Here is a 16,156-nt window from a genome sequence, read left to right as displayed (position 1 = left end):
ATAGCAGTGAAAGTCGGAAATTGAATGCTCAGCAGAAATCACGAGTAGGCGTTTATTTAAAAAACTGCCAACGAAAACTAGACAGGTTATGGTGCTTTTTTGCTTTGAGCGTATACCTAGAGAATGCTGCATTTTAACACAAGTCTTCCTTCTACACACAGCCGCGCAAAGTTCGGCTTCCGATGTAGGCGTTTTACGGGCACTCGGTGATTCGTCCAATCACAGTAACTACGGGGTGTGTGTACAAATGGCACTGAAACGGTTCTAGTATGCATGATGGATGTCAACACAGAGCCGTACGCACATTCAACATTTGTTTCGTTGCTCGCACTATTTCAATCAAGTGGGTTCTCGAATGGCACATCATCTGCTAATTTGTCATATCTACGGCGTGGGCAACAGAATTTTGGCCCTAGCGATAGGACCTCCAATAGTGTCCCATCGAGAACAAAGTTGGAACAGTTGTATACGTGTTTTCCTCACTCGAGTCTTTGTCCTATTTGAATGTTTTCTTGTCAGTCTGTTTTGCAGCAATAGTTCTAAGGTAAGATGTAAACTACCGAAGTTCATCGTCTGAACGTCAGTACGTGTAGTATTGACTGGCCAGTCGCTGATGCTCACTCGCTTGTACGTACAGTGTATCAAGCTGACTGCGTGTATGTCGTTTCAGTGAGATGTCATCGGGTCGGATACGGTTTCTACGTAACTGCTTCCAATAGGTTTTTGGGTGTTGACCAAGTTTGATGATCCCTCCAGGAATTGGATGAAAGCGGTCGTCTCTGCAAGCTTGGTGTTGAATCCCAAATAGCGATTTAGCTCTCTAATCACCGGTGGATCTTTGCGCTCCCGTAATTGTTTAACTACACGGTTGTCGGACGGGACCGTCTCTGCGGCAGAGTGGCGTGTACAGATAAGCAAACCAATTGGAGATCAAAAGTGCATAGGCGGAGTATATATATATATATATATCCCAAGAGGACAAGACAGAAATTTGAGCAGAGGGAGGTTCTAAAGCCATCATCATCTTGTCCTGCTGATTGCCCATAATTCCCAGGTGAGGATAATTGAACGACCGAGACCCGCGGTGTACACGACAGATGGCCACTCATATGACACAACCAAAGCAGACGCATAGAGCCAGCCAGTGCTAGCCACTATTCAGATCGGTCTGTACAACGCCGGCCACAGTCACTCCTAGCACCATTGTACGCTCAACATACTTCTGGGCAGTTGATAGTGCATGGTGAGCTCTCCAAAAGCTTCCCTACAAAAAAATTGGTGTCAGACAAGGATGTCCACTCTCCCCATTCTTGTTCAACTTTGTCATTAATGAAATAATGAGGCGAACGCTGAACGGTCTTCAAGACCCCGGTGGTTGCTCGTGAGAGCCTTGTCGATCTAGAATACGCAAATGACCTCGCCCTCACCTTTGAAGACCAAAGGACAAGCCCTGTTAAATAGACTGACCACCATCATACCATCTTTTGGCATGCGCCCTGCACCTTCAAAGCGCAGTCTGCGAACATATCCCTCACAATTCAAGGAGAATCACTTTACATACCTCGGTAGTTGTATCAGCTTTGACAGAAGTGCGTCTGATGAAGCCGGTACAAGAATCTCAAAGGCTTAAATCATGTTCACTAATTTGCGTCCCTAGTGACGTCTCACTATATCTTAAGGGCTGTGTACCAGGCCTCTACGGACAGATGATGTGAGGCGTCTTCAGGTTTTCGACCACCGATGCCTCAGAATCGTGGCTGGTTTTGGATGGCATCAGCGCGTTACTAAAAAGTTGATTAGAAAACGGGTATTTGGTTGTGTTGCAGGTACTTCAATCCGGGAAAACATCCAGCACCGCCAACTACGATGGCTCGGTCATGTGCGACGCACACCGAAACACCGTCTACCGAGACAATTGGTATTCTCCATGCCTCCTTCAGAATGGCGCAAACCGCGAAGGCGGACAGCGCACGACTTGGCAAAAAGGCGTGAGAGATCCCCGTGACCCCAACTGTGCTTGGCTGAAGATGTTGCGAGAAATGGCGGCTAATCGATGTCCGTGGCGTTCGTTCTGTTAGTTTCTTTCCAGATTGTCTGACTGAGTGGTTGGAGATGTAGGCACCTCAAAATGCTTGACATAGGCTAGCACTAGATACCCCCCCTCACCCGCTCTTTTTCCCTTCTTTTCACTCTGTGGCTTTAAATATATATATATAAGAAATGTCCAAGTCGTTTACATCTCGTAAAGAGTTGCACACGTGACTGAACACGAATTACATGTGGCATAATATGTCTTGTGAAGTGAGCCATCAATGCAGATTAATTTGACAGGTCAGTTCAGAAACAGATAGCAGTTCACATTACATGTACAAGGAAGATAAACTAATGGAATTTACACACTCCACCTTAATAGTCTATTCATCTGTCAATGATGTTTCGGGTTTAGCAAGGTCAAAGATTAAGAATGCAGATAAATCTTCAGTGCGCCAGGTAGCCGAATGAAATTCACGTCAACAGAAGAAGCATCTTGCCATGTTCCATCGAACGTGACCACCTTTCTTCGATGTTCTCAATGGAACAGACATAAGGGCGTTTCTACGAAAACCACTATACTAAAGCCCTTGTCAAAGGTACACATTTTCCAATTATCTATCGGCTCAAAATGGATGTGTTTGTTGAGTTTCCTAGCGGTTTTTCGTAGGAAAGTCATTGCATCCGTCAGTTACAACTCTTCTCGTTTGTTTGCTTTATATGGAAAGACATTTAAAGGATAATTTGTCTCGCTATGAAGATAGGGTGACGGTTTCCTAAGATGAAAGTGCAACACTTCCTAACAGAAACCGGAAGTAGGTGTAAATTATGTCACACAGTGTGACGGCCATTAGAGTGGGAAGAAGAGAAGGATAAAATCTACATATATTGCAGGCACTGAGCAGTTCAAGTGTACCTCCTGGACAATTCATCTAAGGATCCAAATGATCGTTTTTTGTCACCGAAGCCAGAATATCGGTTGGAACGATGCGGTGAAGTCCATTTGGACTGGGAAGACCTACGAGCAGTAAAGCGGGGCTCTTCCTCATCAAAGTCATTTGGATTTAGACAGGCGAAAGACAACACAGGTTCTGGGATATTGGCTTCAGTGTCCCCCATTGACGATTGCAAAACACGCAGTACTCCACGAGCAACAGAACGAGATGCTTTATCCAGTAGTGTTTGATTCAAAACGGTGATAGCCTCTCCAGCCCGGCCCATTCGACCTGTTCGACCGATCCGATGAACATAGTCGTCGATCTCAACTGGAAAGCCCACGTTGATCACAGCAGTAACATGGGGTATATCAAGACCCCGTGCTGCGACCTATAAAAATAGACAGATAGATCTGAGGTAAAGAACAGTAGCATGTACAACCAGAAAGTGCTGTTAAATATTCCCATTTGAATTCAAAGCACAACGAATGTGAGCAGTGCTTCCGATATAGCCCCATCAGATCAGACAGATAGGTACATCTACAAGTAGTTTACAACGTTGAGAGAATAATGAGTAGGATTTTATCCGTTAAAACCCATTAATAACTGGCATTCAGATAAGCCGGTGGGTCTATCTAAGAGAGAATTCATCGGCTGACCGAGATGAGGCCCTACTTTTACATGCTGTTTTAATGGTGCACATAAGTTGAGTGCGATCACCGCCATTGTTCGATTTTTGCGGAGGATACCAGTATGACCGAGTGGAGCTCGACAGATCACACTGATGGATTCGGCCATTCTGATTTGGTGGTTCATATCGCCTAGACAGTTTGAGCTGATCACAGGAGTAGCTTTTCAGTTCCAATTCAGGCCGCTAAATGCTCAGATAACCTGTGGAGTACACCGTCCATCTAGTTTGCGGAACACTCGCGAGCAGTGCGTTAGCACAAAGAATCACGAACTTCTTCCAAATTTTCATTAGGCAGACGTGTACTAGTGCAGTACATACATATTCAGCTGTAATCTTGAAAATGCGTGTAATACAGGCGAAAGGGGGACGCTAACGGCTGGGATCGAACCCAGGACCCCTAGATTGTCGAAGGGACTCTTTGCCGGCCGCATTACCGCATGGTTGACCCAAATTGCATGGGTGCAATTGAATTTCCCTCTGTTTGACTGACCAACGGTTGAAGTACATTGGAATGAGCTACACATAATATTACCCAGAAACCTAAAAGGTTTACTATTTGAACTGTAGTGGAACAGACAGGAATGCACAAAAAGAGGGAAATTTAGATAAAGTTGGGCGAAAAAACAGTAGCTAGATGAAAAACTTGCAGAAGCCCGGCTGATGAGGTACCTGTATGAGAAACGGGAAAATGTGGACTTGTGTCCTACTTCCATCGTCTTTCCTTTTGTTCCCAATGAGTGAACTAGGCCTCGGGTAATCAGATAACATTGTTTTTGCCTCTGAACAGTAAAATGTACTGTTATTTTTGGATGGACCAACCAAAGGCACGCGCTTCAGGCCCACAAAGTTAAAGGCCATACTAATGGAAATGCAGTCACTGATTATGCTGCATGCAACCAGAGGAATACCTGCATTTGTGGAGCGTTTTACGTATTGTACGGGCTTTATTGGCTCGGACTCAGTATACAGATCTCAAAAAACCGGGATCGCGTTAACCCATTTCGATTGAAGGCGTCGAAGATCATAAGCTACGGTGGTTGGTTATTTGTTGTGCATGCCAAAAAATGGTCTCTCAAGAATAGTGCTGTTCAAAGCGGCTCACAAGCAGAAGGCATAAAAGCTATTACACAGCGTCTGGATATCACTGGTGTGATTCGCGTTCCGGAATGGGGTGGGTCCATGAGATACTGCTGCGGGGTAAGGTTGATAATCGAAGTCGATAACGTTTTCATTGTCAATGGCTAGTTAGATTGCTTGAAGGTGTAGGCATGTCTCAATGGTTGTAGTAGGCTAGTGCCAGATCCTTTCCATCTACCATAACAGAGCTTGCAAACAAATCAAGGTTGATTCATGGGGATGTGATGTTTGGTTGCACGGCATTGAAAGATCAGTGCACAGCGTTCAAGTGCCGTCGATGATGACGGATCGCCCCTCAAGGTTTTCCGAATCCCCGTCTCGTTTACATTAGTCCCACAATTGAGGTGTCCGGCTTAGTTGCCTGTAAACGCCCTACCAAGGTCGAGTGTATCTGATAAGATGAGTAAAGCGGTTCTTCGTACAGTGAAGCGCTTACTAGAGACATTTTACTGTGTAACCCCTTGCGGACGACGTCCTATACACTGACTTCCCACGAAGGTGTTCCCACTAAAGTGAGACGACCAAAGCGGATGTCAGGCGTCACAACCGGTCCAAAACCAACAGCAGCGCGAATGCGACTCAGTCCCAATGAGCTAGGTGGATGAGATCACCGTCCAAATCAAATGAATATGTTGGCCGTGTTGCTTTACCGCTAGTCGTAAGTCCCCGCTGCCTTGAAGGTTATATTTGGCTGTGCAAGTGGTGCTGGGGACACCACCTGAATCAAACTGATGCGAAGCTCCATGAGTATAAACACATTTCATGGCCATTGCTTTCTTGGTACTGTGGCGTCCCTGATAAGCAGTCTTCATCAGTGAGATTGGTTTGTAAGTATCACAAAGCAACTATTCACCGATTGCTGGAATGCTGGAATCCTTCTAGACATTACCTGTCCACCTATAACCTTTCGACTGTATACGAATAGCAGGTCAATATCGGATACAGCTCAGCGGTTCACGTACACCGGGATGGATCAAAAATGCCAATGCCGCTTGCATGGACTGGATACGGTGAGTCAGATGCTACTACTGGGTGCAGTTGGCTTGAAACGGAAGCATCAGCAATGCCCTCAGCATCAAGAGTTTCCATCCCTCTCTCTAAAAAAATTAAGTACCTCAGTAGTCCCCGTAGACACTCCGAATGTAACTACCAAATTAACTCCCAAGCGGATGTCAACTGTTTCCAGGCATGATACTCTGGTAAGTCCCGGAAACTGAAATGTTCGTACACGTCCATCAGACAACCAACCGGCTTTATCCTCGGCAGATTTGGTCCCAACAAGCGTTGTGAGAATGATGCACGATTAACTAATTATGCACGTCTTAACTGAATGTGCGCCACCAACACGTGTTCCCAACATCCACAGGGAGGTCTTCCGTCGTACTCGTGCGATTCAAGTGTCAACTGAACCGGTTACATACTCGTTGTTAGCCTCGGGAAGATGTCACCCTTACCGAAGAGCCGCAGTGGAGAGTAGAGAAAAGTCCGTCGTGTAAGATTCACGCGCACGCTTGAAAGTGTTACTAAAGTGTTGTCCCTCTAAACAAAATTTGGATGGATGAATGAGAATGAGATGGTGAATGAGAAGCAGAAAGTGGAGGCTTTGGCAAGAAGGGTTTAAAAAACGAACAGTTGATTTATCATTCTAAGACATTTTAGCTATTTCCTATCACAAACGGCACAAGGATAAACAGAAATGATATCATCATCATCAGCAAACCATGACACTGAGAATCGAGCGCACTTACAGAGGATGCAACAAGCACTTGAACCGTACCACGACGAAACAACTCCAAAGCTCGGGAACGGTGTGGCTGGGATTTGTCTCCATGAATCGAAGCGGATTTCACACCATTCTGATACAACCTTGCATCGACTTCATCAACCTCGCGCTTGGTGTTGCAGAATATTAAAACCTGATTCAATGCACCCTCCTCTGGAAAGTTGACAAGACGTGTATGTAGAGAAATCACCAGATAAACAACGCCACTATGAGCACTACAGACAGAGCTAGAATGTACACTACTGAAAAGAGGTGAGTAGGAAAAAGAGAATGAAAACTTTCCACAAGCTCGGAAGTCGACGCTTGTCACACTGGTGAGAGTCGAACAGCTATGCTAGTATAGGGTTAAATCAGAAAATAGCAGACTCATATCTCCTGGAAAGATTAGGGGATCGTGAACTTCTGATGATCCCCAGTAAGGATTAAGCAGCAGCACAGTGTTGATCGGTACATGGCGAGTTCAACCACAGGATGGGATGCTGCTTCAAACTATCGATATGAGTTCCAACCATATTATGGCTGTTGAATGATTCACAGGTACTCGCCATAGCTAATTGCTTTGTGGATGGCCAGACACCATAATCCTTCTTCTAAGTTGTTGAGTTCCTCAAGATATTCTAGACACAGAAGTCATTGTCCACCCCAACACGTCTCAGTTCATTGTATCAAAGGGAAAGATGGTAAAGTACCTGAATCCTAAGAGTTCACTATTTAACCCATCATGTGAGTACGGTTTGACACGGGTAACCGACATATTCCTCTCACGTCTATGTGGTCAAAATATCCGTTCCAGAACAGATAACTGTTGTCTCATCTCATGGATGTATAAGCACCTGAAATTTGCCCTAGCGGTGTGCATTGACATCACTCTAGCAGCCGCATAATCATCAATCAATCATCAATCAATCATCATCATCAATCATAATCATCAATCATCAATCATCAATCATCAATCATCAATCATCAATCATCAATCATCAATCATCAATCATCAATCATCAATCATCAATCATCAATCATCAATCATCAATCATCAATCATCAATCATCAATCATCAATCATCAATCATCAATCATCAATCATCAATCATCAATCATCAATCATCAATCATCAATCATCAATCATCAATCATCAATCATCAATCATCAATCATCAATCATCAATCATCAATCATCAATCATCAATCATCAATCATCAATCATCAATCATCAATCATCAATCATCAATCATCAATCATCAATCATCAATCATCAATCATCAATCATCAATCATCAATCATCAATCATCAATCATCAATCATCAATCATCAATCATCAATCATCAATCATCAATCATCAATCATCAATCATCAATCATCAATCATCAATCATCAATCATCAATCATCAATCATCAATCATCAATCATCAATCATCAATCATCAATCATCAATCATCAATCATCAATCATCAATCATCAATCATCAATCATCAATCATCAATCATCAATCATCAATCATCAATCATCAATCATCAATCATCAATCATCAATCATCAATCATCAATCATCAATCATCAATCATCAATCATCAATCATCAATCATCAATCATCAATCATCAATCATCAATCATCAATCATCAATCATCAATCATCAATCATCAATCATCAATCATCAATCATCAATCATCAATCATCAATCATCAATCATCAATCATCAATCATCAATCATCAATCATCAATCATCAATCATCAATCATCAATCATCAATCATCAATCATCAATCATCAATCATCAATCATCAATCATCAATCATCAATCATCAATCATCAATCATCAATCATCAATCATCAATCATCAATCATCAATCATCAATCATCAATCATCAATCATCAATCATCAATCATCAATCATCAATCATCAATCATCAATCATCAATCATCAATCATCAATCATCAATCATCAATCATCAATCATCAATCATCAATCATCAATCATCAATCATCAATCATCAATCATCAATCATCAATCATCAATCATCAATCATCAATCATCAATCATCAATCATCAATCATCAATCATCAATCATCAATCATCAATCATCAATCATCAATCATCAATCATCAATCATCAATCATCAATCATCAATCATCAATCATCAATCATCAATCATCAATCATCAATCATCAATCATCAATCATCAATCATCAATCATCAATCATCAATCATCAATCATCAATCATCAATCATCAATCATCAATCATCAATCATCAATCATCAATCATCAATCATCAATCATCAATCATCAATCATCAATCATCAATCATCAATCATCAATCATCAATCATCAATCATCAATCATCAATCATCAATCATCAATCATCAATCATCAATCATCAATCATCAATCATCAATCATCAATCATCAATCATCAATCATCAATCATCAATCATCAATCATCAATCATCAATCATCAATCATCAATCATCAATCATCAATCATCAATCATCAATCATCAATCATCAATCATCAATCATCAATCATCAATCATCAATCATCAATCATCAATCATCAATCATCAATCATCAATCATCAATCATCAATCATCAATCATCAATCATCAATCATCAATCATCAATCATCAATCATCAATCATCAATCATCAATCATCAATCATCAATCATCAATCATCAATCATCAATCATCAATCATCAATCATCAATCATCAATCATCAATCATCAATCATCAATCATCAATCACACTTCTAGCAGCCGCACCATCCGATGATCCACTGAACGGAAAACCAGTTCTTGCCACTGGATACTGAAGAATGAAAGTCTGAACAAGCAGTGGGACCTCGTATGGATTCCTCAGAACAATATTCTTTCAAAATACCGGCACATTACCGCCGAGAAAACAGATCCGGCAGATATCTAGGTACCTCTTCGACTAGGATGACTAACGATGGGAAGATGAACAACATGAAACACATACTGCATGTTTTCTGCATCAATATACTGGAATGTTAGTTGTATCCGGCTCGTTGGGAGCATGTAGTGAAATACTTCGTGTTGTCTGTAAGATGCCGTCAGACACATAACATTTTTGCATATTCGTGACTCAAACACAATAACGCAGAATGATGCAACTACAACAATGACCGTCAGTTCTTAGCATCTGAAGCGAAAGATTTTTAAGCCGCCCAGCTGAACCTGGATGAAAAGCATATGAAACATTAGGAACTCCCAACATCAACTTCCTCACCAATCATCTTCATCGTTAGGCTTTCTTGAGGGGCCCTTCCGAGAGCCAATGACTCAAGAGTCTGCAGGGGGCTGGCCTGGCCCGAGAGCGGAGAGTAAGGCGTAACCGTCTGATTCATAATGCGGCTGCACACAACAGTACCAGATTCTCCGTATTAAATAGTGCGCCGGAGGCCATTGTCAGTCGTGTGTGCGGGCTTTAGGGTCGATCTTTTCTAACTCGTCCTTCTTCTGAGGAAGACAGACTCACGGCTTTCATTAATATGGACATCTTGGTCGCCCGAAGGAAACAACTCATATCGCGGAGGACAGCACGACTTTGCCTCCAAGCCGTCCCGTAATGCGATTTCCCGCAGTACGGGGACTCGCTGTTCCTTGTCGGCCTTTCTGGTATGGTTGGACATTTAGTCCCTGTACAGGACCATGGCAACACAGAAGCCGAGCACCAAAACAAGATGATAGCTTTAGGTTGGGCCGCCACTTTAATTCCATAAGTTATTAAACACGCGATTTTTTTCGTTCAACGGTGCCGCTGACGTTTTCTTATGTATATTCTGTATGTTTTCCGTTTCGTTGCTGAATAGAATCAAGGAATTACTTAATCTAGGCCGATAACAAAGGGGACTTCCATTGTAGCCGTTTTAAGGTAACAGTGTCCACCTTTCGATTCTGGGTTAACTCACAGACAGTGCAACAGAAAGAATTCTGTGCCGCCAGAGAATCAATCCCTCAACAGGCGTTTCCACTTGTTAGATGTAGTCTACAGGTTGTAACGGACACTTCTACATCAAGTCTATGACCACCAAGACAGTCCCTATGGAGTATAAATGTGAAACCACGGAAGCCGCATCTTCGGGAGCTAAATTATCAGTGGAAAATTGATATGCTGGAGCCATCACTTCCAACACATGCACGGGTTAATCTTTATTGACGAGGTAATGTAAAGAAGGCCCAGCAATCGTATTAAGTTTTCAGAGGCTTCTGTAGAGAATAGAGCTTTCACTCCCATCCGATGAATACACTCATCTGCGTACCACTTTGGTTTTCACGTAAGACACCTGAAAATTTTTCGAAAACCTTATGAGCAGTGCGGTACGTCTTCCATTACCATGTTTTGCTAATGAAAGGGTGTTATATCGTCAACCAAGTAGTGATGACAAACATTAGGATGTAGAACTCTTTCGGGAGAGAACAAAGATGTTAACATGTTGCTACACGACCCACACGAAGCAAGAAGGGAGGGTGACACCACCGGGACAATTAAAAAAGAAACCATCGGTAAATCAGTCACTTGATCGACTCTGCTGGAGGGACTGTGACTTCTTCCGCGGCTTATTTCTGGATCAATCGGAAAACAAAAGATTCGTGAGAATACGTGGAACTTATTGTGCCCTGGGCGTTTTACTGTGGACCAGGTATTACAACGCAAACCGGCTTCCAAAGTTTACGGCTTTAAAACTCACCGGCTGATTGCTCGCCACCCGAAATCAGTCTTCGCACAAGGTCAAGAAGATGGGAATGCAAGGTCTGAACTGAGGAGCTCGGGACAAACTCGATCCGTTGTCTAATCTCCCGAGGAACGATCCGCGTGAGACTGCTGAGGTCTGTTCCCCGACCGGTGGACTTACCCCATTCCGGAACGACAACACCAGCATCTTGACCACCCAAAGTTAATGAGATGCATCTCGAACCCCGAAGAAAATTCCTTGCCAATAACGACACCTCCCGTGGGAAAGTGGCACTGAACAAGCACGTCTGTCGTTCCGACTCCTGTGGCTTGGGCATACAGTGTTCTGGTGATTCAAGAATTTCCCGTATCTGTTCCTCAAAGCCCATATCCAACATCCGGTCCGCTTCATCTAACACTAGCGATCTATGGAACGCAAAAGGATCGGGCACCCGATATGTAGTGGATTTTTTTCAAGTCTGAAAATTTACGAGTGACATGTAAAAGAAGCAACAACTCATGATTCAGGTCATGACCCCTGAGTGGTCTGGGTCCGGGAAGACTGCCGCAGTTTATTACGCACATAGCAGAGAGTTAATTTATTCTACAGTGAAGCCATAAAAACAGGTTTGAAAAGAACAAAAAATGATGATGATGATGATGATGATGTGATGATGGATGATGATCCTTATCATTGTTTGCATTTCGAAAGAGACGAGTCGTTGAGCTATGTCATTCGCTTACTTGATTTCTGTGAGCGAACACAACGGGAGTATCCCATCCCTACATGCGTCAAAGTTCGCCATAACCATCATCGCTGTAGACAGTAATAGACCAACAAATCCTGGTGCTAAACTACCAGTCTTCTGTCATCATATTAAGGACAAAGTTGAAGAGACAAGGGCACAGTAGACAGTCTCGCCTAACACCAATGGATGTGGTGAACTCAGACTATGGTTTATCAGAGATCCCAACATGCCCGCGGGGTAGTGCTTTGAGGTAATTCAAGAATTTGAGGGGAACATCCTTGCACCACAAACGCTGTCATGGTGTCCGACGGTTAACGGCAATTTCCAAGACAAAGATTGCTGTTGTTGGATGGCGCTGCTGTTCCGGAATCTATCGAAGGAAGATGTGATCTGTCAGCCAAATCGGCGGACCACATCACGGCTTCAGTTCCTCACATTAGTGAAAGTACATCGACCACAAAAAGCTAACGACTGGGATTTACTCAGCAAGGGATCCGAGTGTAGGCCATTTGAATTACCGTAATACTGAAAACCAAGACCTTTGTTTATGTTTGCAGTTGTATTGGGTTAGAACAGATTAGGATGAATTTGCTTCATACCTCGAGAGCACGTTGGATGGAGAAACAGATCAGCCACTTACCTGCAATGACTGAGCAGCAGTTTACCTTGGCGCAGAAAGTCCAGTAACCTCCCGGGTGTTGCAACCGCCACGTGACAACCGAGCGAAATCTGATGAAGTTGCCGAACTGGGCGTTCGCCTCCGTAAATACCGACTGGTCGCAGGAACGTACGGTAAGATAACTAGAAGCATATTGATGAAAATACTGAATAGCGGACGACGGTGACATACCTTCGTGACCTCGGAGAGTATCTGTTGAACCAACTCCCTTGTGGGAGCAAGAATAAGTCCGGATGGGAACTGGCAGGAGGGTTGTCCGAGCTGAGAGGAAAAATTGTGAAGATAAGACAAGGATCGATGCAAAATGAAGTGGAAAGCTCAGCCTAAAAACGAACTGCATAACAAGAAACAAGGGATTGTTAGATGGTAAATATTCACCGCGTAACAAGCACAAAAATGGTCAGTGGCAGCGAAAACGTAAGACTACGAACAGGTGCCAAATATTTGGCACACTGGTTATTGTCATTTTCTAATACTACATGCAAAAAGGATAAGTGGGACGAAAACCCTATGAAACCAGAACTGAAGAGGAGCGTCTTCAACGTTTACGTCTGTATGGTGCCGTTGTCAACGCCATGATGGAAGAAGTCACAGATGGGGGACAAATGTGTGCTCGTTTCGACATCCCAAACTGATTAACGTATTCAACGGTCTTTACAGCTACAAGGTGGACACGAAACATTAATAACACTGCATCCCACATCTCATAGCCAACGTGCAACCGTTCAGTTAAAATTACTTCGCAGAAATGTGAACACCATCGAAAAAAGGCTCACCGTTCCATTGTGACACATTTTTTCTGCTTAGCTATGATGTAAGCCAAAACGAAGCAAGAGAGGTGAGATACTCTGATTGAAATCATTGCAAAGTTCGAGAAAAATTCAAAGGTGTGAAGAAAAGCCTACGATGTGATGAAATTTTAGATAAGCGGTGAAGCTAAGCAGAGAGGGGAGGCGAGAGAAAAGAAACAACGCGTAATCTAGCCAAGGAAGGAACGCCATTAATGACTGCTTCCAACCGGAGACACTACTGAGATCTGTCGCCGAAAAACCTGTTCTAATAAGTTCGGAGGCAGGAAATTGAATAGGGCTTTATTGAAATTCAGCACGCCCCGCGCACCGGGATGAACAAACGGCGGCTTGGTAATCCCTAATTAAAGGAGGGGATCGTGACACAAGTGAAAGTGGACTATCGCCAGTCACGACAATGATACACTTTCAGGCAGGTGGTAAATATCGATGGGCGTCCACCTAATTTACGATGTCTTGCTTGTACGCGGAAAACATTCAGCAAATTATGCGAAAAGTACAAGGAAAAACTTGAAACGTACAAGCGACTGCATAGCTTCGTAAGGATAGACGCGCAGCAAGCGGTTGACCATTGGGATTAGGTAGGCCAGAGTTTTCCCAGACCCAGTTTGAGCGGCAGCCATGAGATCATACCTACCAGTCACTCGCTGGTAGCTAGCTTCGCCACCGGGAACTTCTGTCACATCCTCAGTACACAAAAGCCCAATGGCATGGCGCTGTACAGGAGTCAGTTGGTCAAAACCCATTCGAGATAAGTTTTCGTACAAGCGGCGGTCCACAAGAGGAATGTCAGCGACCTTAAAAGAGAATGAAGAGAGAAGCATGGAAAGTGACATTGGGTCGAGGTGAATAACTAAAAACAGGTCAACAGAGGACAACGAGAGCCGAAAACTTTTAAAAGCGAAACAGCATATGCAACATACAGAAATCACTCTGCCGAGTAGGACAGACAAGCCAGTCAGAGGCCCCGTAAACTGAAATCACCCAACCAAGAAACAGAGTTGATAAATTTTCGGATTAGATGAAACACAACATAGGTGCACGCCAGTCGCTGATTAGGCTTAGTAATGGCGTGGTGTAAAATCACAAAACAACAAACGTTGAAGTAGCTCGTGGAATTAAGGATATATCGATGTAGTGTGATCGAAATGTGAATAAACCAACGAACTATACAATCACGGGTGTAGGGACACAAAGCTAGGATGGAAGTGAGTTGAAAGTAGCCGACAATTTAGTAGGACTGGTATCGGCTGTGTGGATGTTTCGAAGAAGTTACTACAGGTTTGTGTATGGACAGGAAAAACAGAGGTAGTATGTATGGACCACGGTCAGACTGATCCCCCTGTGGTTGCCACACTCACTACGAGCCCCTTTTTTGAAAATGGGCGCTATCACCGACTCTCCCCAGTTGTCTGAGATAGATTTCTTTTCCCAAGCAAACAGATCAGACGAGCGCTGACTGAGGACTTTACCCTCAACATTGAACAATGCGGGTGGAGGGTTATCCGGACCAGAGAACATATGAAGTCATAAACCTCCGAGACCGTAGACGGTTCCACGCCCACTGTCCACGGCTCCACGTCACCTATGAGCTCCAGACGGGTGCCAGCTGGTTTACATGATGGTTGTTGTCCGAAGTGTTCGGCTCATCGTTGGAAGCGTTCTTCTTTAATCGAGACGTCCATTACATTCCGACCATTGATAGCTTCGCTCACAGGTGGTTTCCGGGGCCCGGTCGCACGGATCAAGCTAAATAATCTTCGGGCATTACCGGCCGACCACACTTCACGGTCGGCTTGCACACTCCTCTTCACTTGACGTCTGGTAATTGGCCGCTTCAAGTTATGCTCCGGGCCGCCGGGATTTAAGCAGTGCCACCGTTTGGTCTGCTTGAGTGCGCCTGATAGTGCCGTGCCACAGGCGAAATTCTCAGCACTATGCAAAGAGGTGGCAATCTCTTCATAATATGAGTTCACATATTTGGAGGAGATGATTCTGGTAAGTTCGTCTAACTTCCGGATCTACCGGTCTTTTAGTTGCCAAGAAATTTGCCCGCACTTTAAGCGGCCCTGAAACACGTAGGGAGAAGCGACTCCGGACGACCGCGTGGTCGGAATCCATAAAAGTGTTCCAAAACGACCGGCAGTCGGTAATTGATTGCAATGTGGTCGATTTGAGTTTGTGGGGGGGGGGGTATGCCGTTGGAGGACACCATGTAGCCAGACGACTTTGGCTACTTCGGAAATTAGCACTGCATAAAAACAGCCTGCGATCAGCATACAGCTGACGCAATCGTTCCCCATTGTCCGTACGTACCGAGTTCAAAGCATGTCGGCCACCTAATTGGGTCTCAGATACACTGATCATGCCCACTTGCTCATTCATATCTCCGGCAACCACCACAATGTCGGAGCTACAGTCAGTAGGGGCATAGGCAGACACGGTAAACATACATCTATCAACTTGCCGCCTGTGAGACTCCTTCACAGACGTTGCCAGACGAACCGCACAAAGGCGACTATCAACGGGTATCCAGTCAAGCAGGGATACTTCGTCCGATGACTCAGGACGATACCAACCCCTGCACATCCCGCCGCAGCAGCCTTGGATCACCAGAGGTGCATAGCCGAAAGCTAGTGGAGACTGATGGAGTGGTT

The 16,156-nt window shown here is 44.0% G+C and overlaps 1 protein-coding gene across 1 annotated transcript in view; it reads right to left on the bottom strand.

The window, feature by feature from the left end:
* Positions 1 to 2,607: 2,607 nt before the first annotated feature.
* Positions 2,608 to 16,156, bottom strand: part of T265_01259 (hypothetical protein) — a gene marked incomplete at both ends in the record, with an annotated part of 28,716 nt that continues 15,167 nt past the window's right edge. The window contains 8 exons of the mRNA XM_009165244.1: positions 2,608 to 3,357; positions 6,543 to 6,730; positions 11,279 to 11,688; positions 12,652 to 12,812; positions 12,862 to 12,951; positions 14,021 to 14,296; positions 15,188 to 15,520; positions 15,816 to 16,132. Coding sequence (XP_009163508.1) covers positions 2,938 to 3,357; positions 6,543 to 6,730; positions 11,279 to 11,688; positions 12,652 to 12,812; positions 12,862 to 12,951; positions 14,021 to 14,296; positions 15,188 to 15,520; positions 15,816 to 16,132 — 2,195 coding nt within the window. The remainder of the gene's footprint in view (positions 3,358 to 6,542; positions 6,731 to 11,278; positions 11,689 to 12,651; positions 12,813 to 12,861; positions 12,952 to 14,020; positions 14,297 to 15,187; positions 15,521 to 15,815; positions 16,133 to 16,156) is intronic.

This window comes from Opisthorchis viverrini, assembly GCF_000715545.1.
Source record: "Opisthorchis viverrini unplaced genomic scaffold opera_v5_13, whole genome shotgun sequence".
Lineage (NCBI taxonomy): Eukaryota > Metazoa > Platyhelminthes > Trematoda > Opisthorchiida > Opisthorchiidae > Opisthorchis > Opisthorchis viverrini.
Note: the sequence above shows the minus strand (reverse complement) of the source record. Positions and strands in the feature narration are given on the sequence as shown.